The 16539-nt window shown below is 41.1% G+C and overlaps 2 protein-coding genes across 5 annotated transcripts in view; one reads left to right on the top strand and one right to left on the bottom strand.

Moving 5' to 3' along the window:
* Positions 1–8749, bottom strand: part of NOC3L (NOC3 like DNA replication regulator) — a 27288-nt gene extending 18539 nt beyond the window's left edge. For 2 of the 3 annotated variants that reach the window (XM_081823797.1, XM_006735577.3), the window contains exons 1-8: positions 8594–8749; positions 7638–7845; positions 5441–5573; positions 4297–4454; positions 3419–3472; positions 1716–1846; positions 1162–1323; positions 882–975 (exon numbers count right to left, since the gene is read on the bottom strand). In XM_081823797.1, coding sequence (XP_081679923.1) covers positions 882–975; positions 1162–1323; positions 1716–1846; positions 3419–3472; positions 4297–4454; positions 5441–5573; positions 7638–7845; positions 8594–8602 — 949 coding nt within the window. In that variant the 5' untranslated portion in view covers positions 8603–8749. The remainder of the gene's footprint in view (positions 1–881; positions 976–1161; positions 1324–1715; positions 1847–3418; positions 3473–4296; positions 4455–5440; positions 5574–7637; positions 7846–8593) is intronic. The other variant, XM_081823798.1, reaches the window with a different exon arrangement.
* A 39-nt stretch (positions 8750–8788) lies between these two features.
* The window catches only part of TBC1D12 (TBC1 domain family member 12), a 123142-nt gene continuing 115391 nt past the window's right edge, over positions 8789–16539 (top strand). For both annotated transcript variants that reach the window (XM_081823801.1, XM_081823800.1), the window contains exon 1: positions 8789–8902. The gene's annotated coding sequence lies outside the window, so the exon portion shown is untranslated. The remainder of the gene's footprint in view (positions 8903–16539) is intronic.

Raw genomic sequence — 16539 nt, 5'->3', positions numbered from 1 at the left:
TTCCAACTGAGAAACTCGGTGATCCTTAGGCCCTTTACTGAGTAAAGTGAAAGCACCTGACCTAGGCAACTGAATGTCTTCTCCATTCATGCTCCAATTTTCATATGCCCTTCCTTTTTTTTTTTTTTTTTTTTACAGATTTTATTTATTTATTTGACAGAGAGAGACACAGAGAGAGAGGGAACACAGCAGGGGGAGTGGGAGAGGGAGAAGCAGGCTTCCCGCCTAGCGGGTAGCCCCATGTGGGGCTCGATCCCAGGACCCTGGGATCATGACCTGAGCCGAAGGCAGACACTTAACGACTGAGCCACCCAGGCACCCCTGCCCCTCCTTTTCTGAACAAAGAAGAAAAGAATAAAGGTTTGATGGAAGAGTTTATCATCCAGTATGACTGACTTCTCTCTAAGTCCATTTTCAAGGCACTAATTTCATCCATTTCAAGTCATCCTTCTCCCCTAACTCCCCTAACCATCTCCAAATAAAAAGCAGCAGCATAAATTTCAACCATTCACGAATTCAAGAAACACACTTACTAGGGAAAGGCCTGGAGCAACAATACTAACAGCTGATCAATACAGGGCCTGTACAGGCCAGGCACAGTTGTAAGCAGGTTTTATCTATAAATTAATTTACTTCTCACAACAATCCTATGAAGTAAATACTATTATTTATAAACAGAAAAATGGAAACAGAGAGAGTAAGTGATTTGCCCACCACATGGGTAGTAAGGAGAGAGCCCAGATTTGAACCCAGGAAGTCGGACTGTAGACTCTGCTCTTGACAACCCGCTATACTGACTCTCACCACAGAGCACAGAATATAGAACTCACCTTCCTGAACAAAGCTAAGTATGTTATGTATTTTAAAAATGTTCAATATACCTTTAACCACTTGCTCCAGATTTTCCAAATAAAATTTATATTGGCTAACCAGGCCTTCTTCAAATTCTCTTAACTTTTGGGTTTCTTTGCGTATCTGAAAAAATCAAAAAGACCACTCATTTTTTTAAATCAAAATACCAAAATCCTTAAATTAGCACAAAATGTGAGTGCCTTCTACCCAGTCCTATAAAAACAAACAAAAAAAACCCTACAATTTCTCCCATCTCTAGCTCTCCCAAATGTTCAGCTTATTTTGTATAGTAATTGTATCTGTCATTACCTTGGTAGATTTTTCTGCTTCTGTGAGGGGTCGTATTTTGTATGAAGGAGTAATGTCTTTAAATAACTCCAGCAGGGAAATTATCACCAGCTTTCGAACAGTAACAGCTACATCAGGATCCTGTTCCATCAGCATGGAACGCAGTTCTTTCAATTTTTTAATCTGTTAAAGAAATATATGGCAGAGGGAGAGACAGAATCTTAAGCAGGCTCCATGCCCAGCGCAGAACTAGAGCCACAATCCTGAGTCATGACCTAAGCTAAAATCAAGAGTCACACACTTAAACGACTGAGCCACCCAGGCGCCCCTCAATACCTTCATTTAGAGATGAGGAAAATAAGACTCAAAGTTTAAGCGACTTTTCTAAGGTTACAAAAAACATTAAGTGCAGATGTAGGATTAGGCTAAGGTTCTGTCTACTCTTATTCTACCTCCATCACTATTTTAATGCTTTTCCTTTTTGTATGTGCTTATAGGTAATAAGGGAATCTTAAAATATTAGACATTCACACCATATCTAATATGAAGAGCTCAAAAAAATTAGTACTACTTACGTTACTTTCTGGGTCTGATAATATGGCAGATGCCAAGGCTGCAATATGCATTTTCTTCTCCTGTAATTTCTTCCTTCTCTCAATCAAATGTTCTTCTAGTGTCAGCTCTCGAATGGGATCTTCAACAATCTCTGAAACAGATTAGATTTCCCCTCTTAAACATTTCTTTATTTACAAGTATCCAAGAACCTTAATCAATACAATAATATTCCTATAGTAATAAATAATAATAACAATAACTAAATTTTATTGAACACTTGCCATGGGCCAAGATTACTACATATGATCCTCTCAAAAATGTTATGAGGCAGGTACAATCATCATATCCATTTTGTACATAGAACATGAGGCAAAGGGAGAGTAACTTGCTTATACTCACAAACCTAGTAGAAATGGAATTCAAAATCCAGGTAATCTGACTCGAGAGCTCATATTCTTAACTACTATGCTAATAAACTTATAATGATTCCCATGAATTAAGGGAAAAAGCAACCTGATTTAGTTTTTTAAAAAAGTACAGAATATTCTCCCTTGTTTCCAACTCTATACAGTCCTTCGCACTGCAGAAAATATGTCCATCTTAAGAAAAGAAATTGACAGGAAACTAGATTTAATAAACACAGAAGCATAATCTCTAATGAGCCTATGAAGGATGAATGAAAACAGTTGACCTGTAATCTCATTTACACCATTAATGAGGTTTGCTAAGCTAAAGTAAAATTTAACCAGTTTGTTCTATTGCAAATTCCAAACAAATATAATCTCAAACCATAAAAATATGTTCTTTCAGTTTAACTTTGATTGCAACTATCTTAGCTATTAGAAAACCACACTCGGGTGCCTAGGTGGCTCAGTCGTTAAGCGTCTGCCTTCGGCTCAGGTCATGATCCCAGGATCCTGGGATCGAGTCCCACATCGGGCTCCCTGCTCCGCGGGAAGCCTGCTTCTCCCTCTCCCACTCCCCCTGCTTGTTCCTGCTCTCACTATGTCTCTCTCTGTCAAATAAATAAATAAAATCTTTAAAAAAAAAAAAGAAAACCACACTCAATTATCTAAAATAGACATATATACAGACATATATAAGTATAACAGCTCTGGGGGGGGGCGCCTGGGTGGCTCAGTCATTAAGCGTCTGCCTTCAGCTCAGGTCATGATCCCAGGGTCCTGGGATCGAGCCCCGCATCGGGCTCCCTGCTCAGCGGGAGGCCTGCTTCTCCCTCTCCCACTCCCCCTGCTTGTGTTCCCTCTCTCACTGTGTGTCTCTCTCTGTCAAATAAATTAATAAATAAATATCTTAAAATATATATATATATATATATAACCGCTCTAAGAAGTGAAATGATTTCATATCACAAAATCATTTTGTAATTTAAAGCTAAAAAGTTAGTATTTGTAGGCAGGTCCTTCACTTAAAATTAAAAAGAATTCAAAATGGTAATAATTTGTAAGACTCTTCATGCAGGCCTAGACATTACAAACATAACTGCATAAAATTCTCCATAATGAAGAGCAACAAAGAATCAAATTCCACCAGGTGAGACTTTCAACATGTGGGAAAATGTTCAAAATGACCTTGAAATGACCAGTACTCTAAAATGCACATTTCAGACTTTATCTAAAATTAAGTCACATTTACTATTATGAAAAAAAAAAATGTAATTCTCAATTAACAATTTAGTAACTACAAAAGTACATTCCATTACCTTCCTCAAGTTCTAGCTCTTCTTGATCCTCTTCATCTTGGTTACTGTCTGTAACTGTATGGAAAACATGTATATTAAAAAATCTGACAATAGGGGCGCCTGGGTGGCTCAGTCGGTTAAGCGTCTGCCTTTGGCTCAGGTCATGATCCCAGGCTCCTGGGATCGAGTCCCGCATCGGGCTCCCTGCTCAGCAGAGAGCCTGCTTCTCCCTCTCCCTCTGCCTGCCGCTCTGCCTACTTGTGCTATCTCTCTGTCAAATGAATAAATTTTAAAAAATCTTTAAAAAAAAAAAAAAAATCTGACAATATACTTTTAAAGTGATCAAACTACAAAGAAAAGCAGGAAAGTGATTACCATAAAACTTGGGAAAGTAGTTACTTCTGTGAGGAGGAAGCAATTAATGATTGAGGGGAGCACAAAGGAAGTTTCCGGGTGCCGGCAGCATTTACTTCTTGCCCAGACAGTAGTTTTATGGGTGTGTTTTTTGTGATAAACCACGTAACTTCACAAGGCAACTCTGACTTCTAGACTTCTCTGTGTGTTTTATTTCACAAGAAAAAAGATACATGTAAGAAAAAAAGGCTAATAAAGGATAACTAATATTCTAATTTTAGAAACAAGAGTCTTTGGTGAAAAAAACTGAAAAGAAAAGCACCTCAAGATTGTAGCTTTAGCTATCTCATGATACAACAGACATCAGAGATAATCATCTGTATTTCTGGCCAAAATCATCAAGCTTGCTATATGACTAATTGCAGCTACCCCCTATCTTGTAGGTAAAAGTAAGAATAAAATTAAATCTTGAGTGGGAAAAAAAATGTGGTATTAGTAAGGAGCTAAAATTTTTACTAATACACTGGATGATTGATTAGATTCACCTGGCTTCTCCCTGGTCTGTGGGATTATACCACTTTTATCCTTGATAGGAAGTAAGTGAATCAGTTCCTTCTCTGGTGCAGTTTGCAGAGTTCTTGGTATTTTTTCATATTTATCTATAACACCCTCATGCTTTCGTTTCTTGGCGTGAACAGGTTCACTGCAGAAAAAAAAAATTCCAGTTTTAATGTATTTAAAAAGGAATCTAGAGATCACTTAAAAAGTACAGAAAAGTAAACTACTGGTTAAACTTCCAATAGGTATACTGAAAAAAATAAAAAATAAAAAAATAGGTACATAGATATTAGCACCTGGACCAGGCACATAGTAGGCACTCAAATAGTAAATGAATAAAAGAATCATATATTCTGCCCCGAAGACTACGGCTGCATGTAGTTTTTCCCTTCAGATGCAAAACAGAAGTGAAAGCTATGGCAGATTCTTTTTGAAAACTATTCCACAAAGCCAAGGGTGACATCATGCTATTTTACTTCCCCAAAATACTTGAGACCATTGCATGGGCTTAGGAGTTAAAAAGATCTAGGTTTAAATTTCAGATCCTGGGCGCCTGGGTGGCTCAGTTGGTTAAGCGACTGCCTTCGGCTCAGGTCATGATCCTGGAGTCCCGGGATCGAGTCCCGCATCGGGCTCCCTGCTCGGCAGGGAGTCTGCTTCTCCCTCTGACCCTCCTCCCTCTCATGCTCTCTGTCTCTCATTCTCTCTGTCTCAAATAAATAAATAAATAAAAAATCTTTAAAAAAAAAATTTCAGATCCACCAGTTGTGATCACAGGAAGCATCAGTTTCCTCTGTAAATGGGAATAATACCTCCCCAACAGGGTAACAAGGACTGAGATCGTGGCCATGAAGAACTCAGGACTGTTCTGCCAGTTCCCCAGAGAACTACATTCTTCCCCAGTGCATTCTACTTCACTATTCAGACTCAAAAAAAAATAAAGATGTACACTAAATAAAATCAGTTTGTTTTATTCATGAACTTCCTTTATTTAGGAAATAAACTGAGTCACAGGGTTTACTCTCTTACGTTCCGAGCTGAACATCTTGCACTAACCACCTAACTAAAATTCTGAATCAAGTTTTTAACACTGAAAGGATATGAATGTTTATAATCTAAATGAGGTATTACCTAGAAGAAAGATCTCTCGTTAGAAAAGATGCTCTTTGTCCTAAGTCTCTCATTAACTGCAAGTCATCTTCATCCATCATATCCAAAGGAAGGGCTTCCTCTTCTTCCTCCTCTTCCCATTCAATCCTTTTACCTGTTCCAACAACAAAATCAGAAACTGGCATTAGAGGCATAGAACTCCACGTTTCTGTGTCAACAAGAGGAAAAGTTTATGCTTTTCTAGTATGTCAGCCCAGTGTTTCTAAATGGAAGCACTAATGACACGTTGGGCCGGACAGCTCTTTATTCCACTGGGGGTCTTGAGCTAAGCAAAATGCTCGCATCTCCAACCCCTGAAATCTAAATGCCAGGAGCCTTCCCAGGTCACTGTCACAACCAAAAAATAAAACGCCTCCACACAGTCTGCAAGGTCTCTCAGAGCATGCGAGAACCGATGATTTAGCTGCTTCGCTCCTTCTGATCCCCACGGACTCTCACTTCCATTCCACTTCAGCCACCCCCTCCATGGGCCACATCCCAAGCCTTGGTGCTCACCCCATCCCCTGACCACAACCATCTGTCCTTGCAGCTCTCATTCGGTTACTTCCACTGCACTTCTATGACCAAATATATAGACCTTCAATCCTCTGACCACTCTACTTCTATCTTCCATTGTGTTCTATCTTCACTCCTGGGTTTCTGCTGCATGGTAATCATTCAAACTGCCCTCTTGATAATATCCTCAACTACCTTCCCTTCTACAGTTTAGGCACTGACATCTAACAAAACCCCAACTGATCACTCTATCTTCTCCCTCTGTCCCTCACTCTCTTTCTCTTTTTTAATATAAAAATGAATGTCAACTAAGTGCCAAGCACTGCTCTAAGTGCTAAGGATTCAACCATGAACAATACAATCTTAGCGTCTTCCCTAACAGAACTTATAATTCTCCTTGACTCCAATAACACTCGTAAATATCGCCATATAAATGTACACATTGCACAGAATGGAACTCCTACCTACTTTAAATGAGCTTCCCATTTCTCAAAGGTGACCAGCAACTGGTTTATTTCCCTGATCAGCTTTCTCTCTTCCTTAGCCTTTTCAAATCTTTTCTCTATCATCACACTTCTAACCCCATCACCTACCTCACTTCATAATCCTCAGAGGAGCTAGCTTCCTCCATCACTGAGAAATGAAAAGCCAGAAGCTAGAAACTCCTGCAATTTCCCACAATGAATTCAACAGCATCTGCATCCATCTCTTCTGTTTTCCTTCTCCTAACATTGGAAGAGTGCCTCTCCTCCTGGGCTCTGGATTTAATTTCTTGCCTTCTCTTGCCTTGTTCTATCATTTAAGCCCCCTCTCCCTTATACCTTCAAACTCTCTAACCCATTAAGTTCTTTATATCAGCATTTTAAGATGGTCAAATCATTTTCCAGTGGGCAATTTGCCAACCTTTGCTTCTCAGATCATATAGATCATATTCACGGACTACAGCTGTCAGTCTTAACAGCTGTATAGTATTCCACCATAGATAAACAACATTTGTGTCATTTAACAATTCCTGTTGATGAACATTTTACTTTCAATTTTTGATCACGGTGGCATTTTTGTTTGCTATTATTAATAATGTTGAAATGAGCACACTTGGAAATATGTTCTTGGCAAATTTTTTCAAATATAATCATAGACTGAATTCCTAACAGTAACATGTTAGATCAAAGGAAAAGCATTTTCTGAAAATCTTTTTCTGTGATAGTGTATTTGAATTTATAAATATATTTTTTCCTCCTTTTTATTCAAATGGTATAAGCATCTCATACATGTGGCAAAAGCCTATAATTTCAAGTGAGTGAAAGCATCAATGCACACTACTTTTCACCTTGTTTTTTAAAATTAACTATTTTGTCGGGGCGCCTGGGTGGCTCAGTCGTTAAGCGTCTGCCTTCAGCTCAGGTCATGATCCCAGGGTCCTGGGATCGAGCCCCGCACTGGGCTCCCTGCTCAGCCAGGAGCCTGCTTCTCCCTCTCCCGCTCCCCCTGCTTGGGCTCCCTCTCTCGCTGCGTCTCTCTCTGTCAAATAAATAAATAAAATCTTTTAAAAAAAATTTAAAAAATAAAATTAACTATTTTGTAGACAATTTCTTTTTTTTTTTAATGAACATTTTAGGACAAATCAAAAGAAACTACAGGACATGAATGCTTTCACAATTACCTGGTCGTTTTTCCTTTGGGTCCTCCAGTGGGATCGGTTTCTTAGACACAGCATCTTTTACAGCTTGCCTTAGTTTCCTCTGTTCTTTTCGGTACTTCTTGAGAGTGCTTTGTTGTTTAAATTGCTTATTTTTTAGCTTGTTTTCAAGTTTGACTTTACTAGTTTTTAGTAACTTCCGAAAGCTGGGGATCTGTTTTTTATTTCTTCTCTAGAAGACAACAGCACGAGTACTGCATACCCAGAAATTTAAACTGCAAACTCAGAACAAAATGTTGTCTTTAAAGTAAGTGCCATTCATATATCCTCTTACTGTTTACAAAGTTCTCCAACATATTTGATCCCAACAGCCTAGTTAAGCAGTTATTGCTGTTACCTTCAAATTATTACTGAAAAAGCTAAAGCTGAGAGAGATTATATGACTTGTTAAAGACCCCTAAACTAAGGAGGGCAAAACAGAATTCGGATCTTTGGATTTCAACGCTTGCTGGTAACCCCTTATTCAGAAATGCAAATCCCAGCTCTTATTTTCTGTGAGACCCAGGGCAAATCACTTACTTTGCTATCCCCTTACCCTTTAGGGAAGAAAATGGACTCATCTCGCGTCCCATGACTCACATTATAAACTCGTTGAGAACAGGACCCTGTTACCCATTTGTAAAATAAAGGGTACGAAAGATGGTCTCGAAGAACCCTTTAATGTCCGACACCCTACAGACAGAAGACTCCGTGCTTGTATTATCGCGGCCCCCTGAAGCCAAGTGCGAGCACAGTGGGCGATCAAGGAAGCTCCAGATCCAAGTGCCGGGAAGTTGGCAGAGCACAGAGAGGAGGGAGCCCCGAATCCAAGCCACCGCCCCCTTCACAAGGGCAAAAACTCGCCGAAAAACTACACCTGGCAGCGACTGTCAGCCAAAGGGGCCCTAAGCCGCGGAGATCGGGCTCCTCAAGACACTTACCGCCTTCATCCTTAAATATGAAGAGTCCCGATCCTACACTTTCACCAGGGATAGAGGTAATCCAGGAATCGCGAGGCGGCAACTAACACACGTGCCGAAGTCCCAACACTGCGCAAGGCGGAAGCTACCGCTGGTTCCTCCCCATCCTCCGCCGCCGGAAATAGGGGTGGGACTTCCGCGCCCCGGGTCGGCCGCGCGCCCTCTTGCGGCGCCGGGCAGGTGGCACCCCGGTGAACGCGCGTGTGAGCCTGCAGTGTCCCAGAGCGGCGCGCTGGCCGAAGGCGGGTGGCCTCGGGGGAGCTTCACAAGGTCTGTGATTCGTGTCCTGTCGCCCAATTTCCTTTAAGTCCTGGAGAAGTCGGGCTCCACCTTTCAGAACGAAAGGGCTTGATTTTTATCAATCACCTTACTGCACGTCGTACCTGTCCTCACGCAGTGTATCTGATCTTTCTGTCAGAGATAATGACTTTTGCAGTTAGTTTTCCTCCGTCCAGGCTTGAGGGCAGGAAAGGTTTATTCCTTTTGTGTAATGCCTGCCCCCTCGACGGGCTCTCTGGGCGTGTTTGTGGAATGGCGAATGACTTCTCCTGACCCTCCGGAGCTCAAAATTCTCTTAATGCTTGGTATTTTATTTTGAAACATTTCTTGCCTTCATTTTAACCATTGTCTGATAAAGAGGTGTGTCGGTGAGACTCTGCATTTCAATATTTTGCAACTATTACCTTTGTGTAAATTTTTCTGTCTGCTTATTAATTCCGCCAAAGTCCTTAATTCCAACAGGAAGATTTATGTACTGCAAAAATGTGGTTTTCAAAATGTTTGTCCCTCAAGGACTTTTTTTTTCCTGAATAAATTTAAGAATTCCACTTGAGTTTATTTTTTAAAGAAATAAAGTCTGTGATTCTTGAGCACATCTCTCAACTGAGACCTGACCCGGCAGCCCTAAGCCAGGAGAGACAGGCTCAGAAGTCTGAGCTCCCTGGTGGGTGTTAGTGTTAAATAGATTGAGAAGAAAACTGCCAATTTCTGGGTTCCACTTCAGAGACCAAGAATCCCATTTTGTCTGGAATTCTTTCCCTCCCTTCCAAGTTCACCAGTTTCCCCCGTTGTGCTCTCTCCTTCCACACACACACTGTCAGAAACAGCAGAGCCTGTCCCACTGGAGTATTACTTCATCAAACAAACGGCCTGTGCTCTTCCCAAGTGCCTAACAATCCCTTCCCAAACAGCTATCTTATCTTTGGTCACTCCCATCCTTCCAGCCTTCCCTCCAGTCTCTCCAAGGGTGAGGCATCCCCACTTCGGTTTTTCTCTCAACTTTATCAAGATGCCTGTATCACTAATTAACCCTTCTCTGTTTTCCCTCTCCAGTGGATACTTCCCCTCAACCTATTAGCACATTCAAGTCTCTTCCATAATTTTCTTTCTAATGACTTATCTTTTTTTTAATTTTTATTTATTTATTTGAGAGAGAGAGAGAGAAAACGAGTGGGGGGGAGGGGCAGAGGAGAGGGAGAAGCAGGCTCCCTGTCCGATGCAGGACTCGATCCCAGGACCCCGGGATCATGACCTGAGCTGAAGGCAGACGCTTAACAAACTAAGCCACCCAGGCACCCCCTGACTCTATCTACTTTTAATTGCTGTTTCATTTTCCTCCTTTCCTACTTGTCCTTATTTCCAAAAAAAACCCTAGTATTCTGGTGTCTCCACTTCCTCTTTTCTATTATCACAGCCCAAGTTTGTGCTATTTTCTTGAGGAATTAAATCATATGCTTGGCCCATGTTAAGTTTATAATCAGCTTGAATCCCTAGATCATTTTTAAGCAATTGTTGCCAAGCTAAATCCCTCCCATCTTGAATTTGAACAATCTGTTATTTGAACACAAACTTAAAAATAGAAGTTTACATGATTCCTACTAATTTAATCTTAATGGTTTCTCAAATCTATGGTCTCCAGCTTTGTGTCATTTCCCATTAGCTCAACCCACTGCTAAACTCAGTTTGGGTTCTTGTTTGTTTGTTTTTAAGATTTTATTTATTTGAGAGAGAGAGAGCATGAGCATGGGGAGAGAGGCAGAGGGAGAAACAGACTCCCCTGCTGAGCAGGGAGTCCTATGCAGGGTTCGATCCCAGGACCCCGAGATCATGACCCAAGCCAAAGGCAGACGCCCAACTTACTGAGCCACCCAGGCACTCCTCAGTTTGGGTTCTAAACTTTGAGTTCTAAACCCTGCTGACAGCGTGATTTCAAGGTCCTCTTGGATCCTCCAGAGCTTTCCTGAACACTTGGGCTAAGTGTCCCTGGGCTACCCCAAACTAGCTTCACAGGGATTGTACTCAGAGATTCCTATGAGTCTATTAAGAACCCATCTGGATCTGCCCATAACATTCCACTGTCGCTCTCGTTGGGGTCACTAAGAATCTCCAAAATGTTTTTCTTTTTTAAGTGTGCACTAAGCTATATCATTTCTTTTTACTTTTTTTTTTCTTTTTAACCTCACTAGATTTCTCCACTACATTTGATGCTACACATTTCTTCTTTCTTACATTACAGTGTCAGTGTCCTTGGCTCTCCTAACAGCCTCTTCCCTGGGTTCTTGTCCCACCTGCATTCCTTCTTCCTCATGCCTCTTTAATGTAGGTGATTTTCAGGGTTCTGGTCTGGGCCCACCTTTCTACTTCTGATTCTACCTGCTCTTCCAGTGTGATCTCATCCATCTACATATTGCAGAAAGATTTCCAAATCCTTTGTCCAGTCCATACCTTTCCCTCCAAGCTTCCATTTTATAGCTACCTCCTTCAGGACATCTCCACACAGTTACCATAGAACTTTAAGTCACCATGTTCAAAAGCAAACTATTTTCTTTACTTGGGCCTCTTGCAAGATTTCCTATTTCATTCATTTACCCACAGCTAGAATCCCAGTATTCCAGAAATCTTGGGACACAAGCTAGGGCTTTCCTGGCCATTCTCTATAATAAACTGATTTGAAAAATGTCACTAAATAGGCAGGGAACAATAAGGCTTCTGGTGTTCCTGTCCCACAAGATAATTCATATAAGTTGTAACAAGGGACCTTGAAACTAAAAGCACATAATAAGCTCAAAGGAGATGTCATATTTCCTAATGAGAAATTACTAAATGGTGCCAGATTATAAATGTAAATCTCCAAAATTCAGACATCAAGAATTTGAAAATATATGTATCATGGCCTCTTCCTTTAGCAACGTCAAAATATAGTTGAGAAAAATGTATATATAGGGTGCCTGGGTGGCTCAGTCGGTTAAGCGTGGGCCTTTGGCTTAGGTCATGATCCCAGGGTCCTGGGATCGAGCCCCGCATCGGGCTCCCTGCTCAGCAGGAAGCCTGCTTCTCCCTCTCCCACTCGCCCTGCTTGTGTTCCCTCTCTCGCTGTGTCTCTATCATATAAATAAAATCTTAAAAAAAAAAAAGTATATATAGTTGAGAAAGATAATTATGCATGACCAAATAGAGATTAATAGAAGAGTTTGTAGGGGCACCTGGGTGGCTCAGTTAAGCATCTGCCTTCGACTCAGGTCATGATCCCAGGGTCCTGGGATAGAGCCCCATATCTGGCTCCCTGCTCTGCGTGCGCACCGGCTTCTCCCTCTGCCTGGCGCTCTCCCTGCTTGTGCTCTCTCTCTTCTATTTTTTTTTTTTTTAATTTATTTATTTGAGACAGAGAGAATGAGAGAGACAGAGAGCATGAGAGGGAGGAGGGTCAGAGGGAGAAGCAGGCTCCCTGCTGAGCAGGGAGCCCGATGCGGGACTCGATCCAGGGACTCCAGGATCATGACCTGAGCCGAAGGCAGTCGCTTAACCAACTGAGCCACCCAGGCGCCCTCTCTTCTATTTTTTAAAAAAATATTTATAGGTGCTAAAAGAGAAAGAAAAGCTTGGGAAGAAATGACAGAGCAATGAATACTTAAATGGACCCTTATAGAAAGGACAAAGTTCGTAGAGATGGGATAATATTTTCTGAGCAAGATCACACAGGTAATGCAAATAATTTTTATTGTGACCCATCAGGAAATTAGCTTAAAATAACTAATAACCATAATGATTAATTATGGAATTAAAATTGTAAACAAAAGACTGATGCCAAAAAATAATAATATAGCAAATGTTGTTGGTATCCCAACAACACCCTTTCAGCACTTATTACACACATGCAGAAAAAAGTCCTCTACAGTGTTTGCAACTTTTCACTTGAAGACTTTTTCACAAACCCTGCAAAGCAGGCCAGAAGTGCCAAAGAATTTTCACTCCTGAGAGCAGCCTTTGCAGTGATAAATTGAAGTTGAAGGATAAATACACCAATTGTAGTAGGCTGAAAAATGTCCTCCCCAGATATTGGGCCCTAATCCCTAAAGCCTGTGAATATTACCTCAGATGGCTAAAGGTGTGATTAAGGATCTTGAGATGGGGAGATTATCCTGGACTATCCAGGTAGGCCCTAAATGGAATTACATGTGTCTGTGTATGAGCTAGGAGGAGGGAGATTTCACAGATAGAAGAGGAAGAGGCAATGTGACTACAGAGCAGAGATTGTAGTGATGTAGCCACAAATCAAGAAATGCCCCAGCACCAGAAAGGGGAAGAGGCAAGGGACAGATTATCCCCTAGATTCTTGGGAGGGAGCACAACCCTGCTGACAGCTTGATTTCAGTGATAATGATTTCTGATTTCTTACCTCTCAACTTGTGAGAGAATGAATTTTGTGGGCACCTGACTGGTTCAGGTAGAACATGTGACTCTGGATCTCAGAGTTGTAGGTTCAAGCCCTACATTGGGTGTAGAGATTCCTAAAAAAAAAAAAAAAATTTAAAATAAATTTCTGTTGTTTTCAACCATCAAATTTGTGGCAATTTGTCACAACAGCCATCAAAAACTAAAACACCAATATTTTACTGCTCAGTATGCCAGTGTCCTCATTCCACAGAAGTAGGATGACTCTGAGGCATCTTCTACATTGTCTCCCAGAGATCCACAGAAGGAATGAACTCCACCTACAAAGCTAACCTACTCATCAGCCCACTCTCTCACTGTCCTTCTCTTCCCAGTCTCACTTCCCCACCCTTCTATCAATGGTTTCTGGACTCTTCTTTGAAATAAACCGCTTGCACTGAGATTCTTGTGTATTAGTTTCCTGGGGCTGCCATAAAAAGTACCACAAGTTGCGTGATGTAACAAATTTATTCTCTCGCAGTCTGGAGGCTGCAAGTTAGAAATAAAGGTGTTGGCACAGTCGGTTCCTTTTTAGGGATCTGAAGGAGAATCTCTTCCATGCTACTCTCCTAGCTTCTGGTGACAGCTAAAAGTCCTAGGAATTCTTCAGCTTGTGAGTGCAAGACTTCAATCTCTGCCTCGATCCTTACATAGCATTCTCCCTGTGTCTATGTCTTCATATGGCTGTCTTCCCCTCATAATGGATTAAGGGAATCACGCTAATGACCTCATCTCAACTTGATTACCTCTGCACAACCCCTATTTCCAAATAAGGTCACATCCATAGGTACTGAGGGTTAATATTTTATCATTTTATGGGGGGGCACAAAATTCAACCCATAAGACCTTGACTCAGGGTCAAATTCGAGGACCCCAACCTAAGACTTACCACTTATTAAGCACTTTTTATGTTTCCCTTAGTACAAATTATTTCATTTTATCCTCAATAACCTTATGAGATAAATATTAGCTCCATTTTAAAGTTAATGAATCTGAGGATTAGGTATATTGTAACAAAGTCTGCATTTCTCCAGGTGGGAAATGTAATAAAATGCTAGCTCCACCAGAGTGCTTTTTCAGCAAAGGGGATCAGATGCCTTAAACTCATTTTCCTAATCTGCTATATTATAGAACAGGAAAAAATTAAAGAGGATCTTCCTAGGGTTTTGATATACGTTCTTTTCTACTTAGGATTTTTGTTGATAAATTAAACTTATAACACATTTCTTCTTTCTTGTATTAGTTGTTCAGAGCTATTATTTATTCATGGCTTTCCAAAATCTCTAGGCAAGGGGAAGTAGATTCCATGCACAATGTCATGTACAGTTTCTGATAGTCCCTTTGGCAGCAACCGTTCCTCTCTCCCCTCCTTGTACCAGACTCTGCTAGGAGCTCTCTATGAAAGAATGTTCTGTAAAACAAGGACACTTTGTCTCTAGACCTCTATTCTAAAGCTGCTGGGAAGTATCCCTGAGCAGGGAAGGGACTATAGAGTGAAACTGATATCTAAAGTAACATGTAGGTCATCTCACACCTCCCACAACATGCCCCTGCTTATTCTAATATTCTCCTCTTACACCTATCACCAAAGCTCAAGTCCTCCCTCTGGTTAGGAGTTTGGAAATACTTCATTCATGGGCTTACCACATACACACAGAAGGCCTGCTTATGTGGCATTTAAGTTTCTGATTGCTTTTCTTTTCCAAGTTGCTGCTGCTAAAATCCCCTTGGGTGAATAAATGGATACATAAATGAAATAAGTGGACATTTATGAATAGAATTTTGAGAGGCCTGGATGATCTAAAATATCTCCTCCTACAACTGTCACTCCAGAAAGAAGATAAAAGATCTGCCCCTAAGGAATCTCTTTCTTGGGCCCATTAGGGGCAAAAGAGGCTTTTTAATATTCTATTTGGGACCTTTTAACGCCCAGAAAAAAAGGAAATTGGTGGCTTCTGGAGGTAGCAAAAATGGGACGTGAAGGAGGGGAAGGATGTAACTGGAAGGGACAGGCTCCTATAAAGTAGCTAGTTTTTAAACGTAATTTAAGGATGTCTATTTATATCATAATAGAGTTATAGTTTTAGTGGGCATATGAGTTACCTATTTCTGCTTAATAAGTTACCCTAAAACTTGGCAACTCAAAACGATAAACATTTATTATTTCACAGTTTCTGTGGGTTTGCAATTTAGGAGTGGCTCAGCAGAATAGTTCTGGTTCTGGAAGTTGAAGTCTACGTGTTGGTTAAGGCTGCACTCATTTGAAGACTTTACTGAGGCTCCAGGATTAACTCCTAAGATGGCTCACTCATATGGTTCTTGGCAAAATGCCTCAGTTCCTTACTGGCTGTTGGCAGGAAGCTTCAGTTTCTCACTATGTGGACATCTCCTTAGGACTGCGTCAGTATCTTCATGACATAGCAGCTTGTTTCCCCCAAAGCAAGTTATCCAAGAGAGCAAGGGGAAAGCTCTAATACCTTTTAAGATCTAGTCATATAGTGGTGTTCAGACCTGGCTACCTATTTAAGTCACCTGGGAACTTTGGGAGACTAACAATACCCCATCCCACACAGTTAAAATCAAATCTCTGAGGGTGATGCCTAAGCATTGGTGTTTTTTTACTCTTCTTAAGCTACCCAGGTGACTCTAATACAGCCATGTTTGAGATTCCTACCTGGGGTACTGACTCTCAAATATAGCTGCACATTGGAATCACTTGGGGCGGGAATTGAAAACACTGATTCTTTAATCCTGTTATGGGCTGAATTGGGCCCCCCCCCCAGTTCATATTATTGAAATCCTACCCCTAGTACCTCAGAATGTGACTATACTTAGAGATGGGTTCTTTAAAGAGATCAAATGAGGTCATTAGGGTAGGCCCTGATCCTTATAAAAATAGGGGTCCTTATAAGAAGAGGAGATTAGGATACAGGTTCAGAGATAAGACCATGTGAAGGAACCAAGAGGAAAAAAACTCTTGATTTCAGCTCAGGTCATGATCTCAGGGTCCTGGGAGCATGGGACTCCATGCTCAGCAGGGAGTCTGCTTGAGATTCTCTCTCTCTCTCCTCCTGCCTCTCCTCCCACTCATGCTCTTTCTCTCACTCTCGCTCTCTCTCAAATAAATAAAGGCTTTATTTATTTGAGAGAGAGAGCATAAGAGGGGGTAGGGTCAGAGGGAGAAGCAGACCCCCCCG

The sequence above is a fragment of the Leptonychotes weddellii genome, chromosome 6 (assembly GCF_054177405.1).
Source record: "Leptonychotes weddellii isolate Sample4059 chromosome 6, ASM5417740v2, whole genome shotgun sequence".
Classification (NCBI taxonomy): Eukaryota; Metazoa; Chordata; class Mammalia; order Carnivora; family Phocidae; genus Leptonychotes; species Leptonychotes weddellii.
This window is presented reverse-complemented; position numbering and strand designations above follow the sequence as displayed.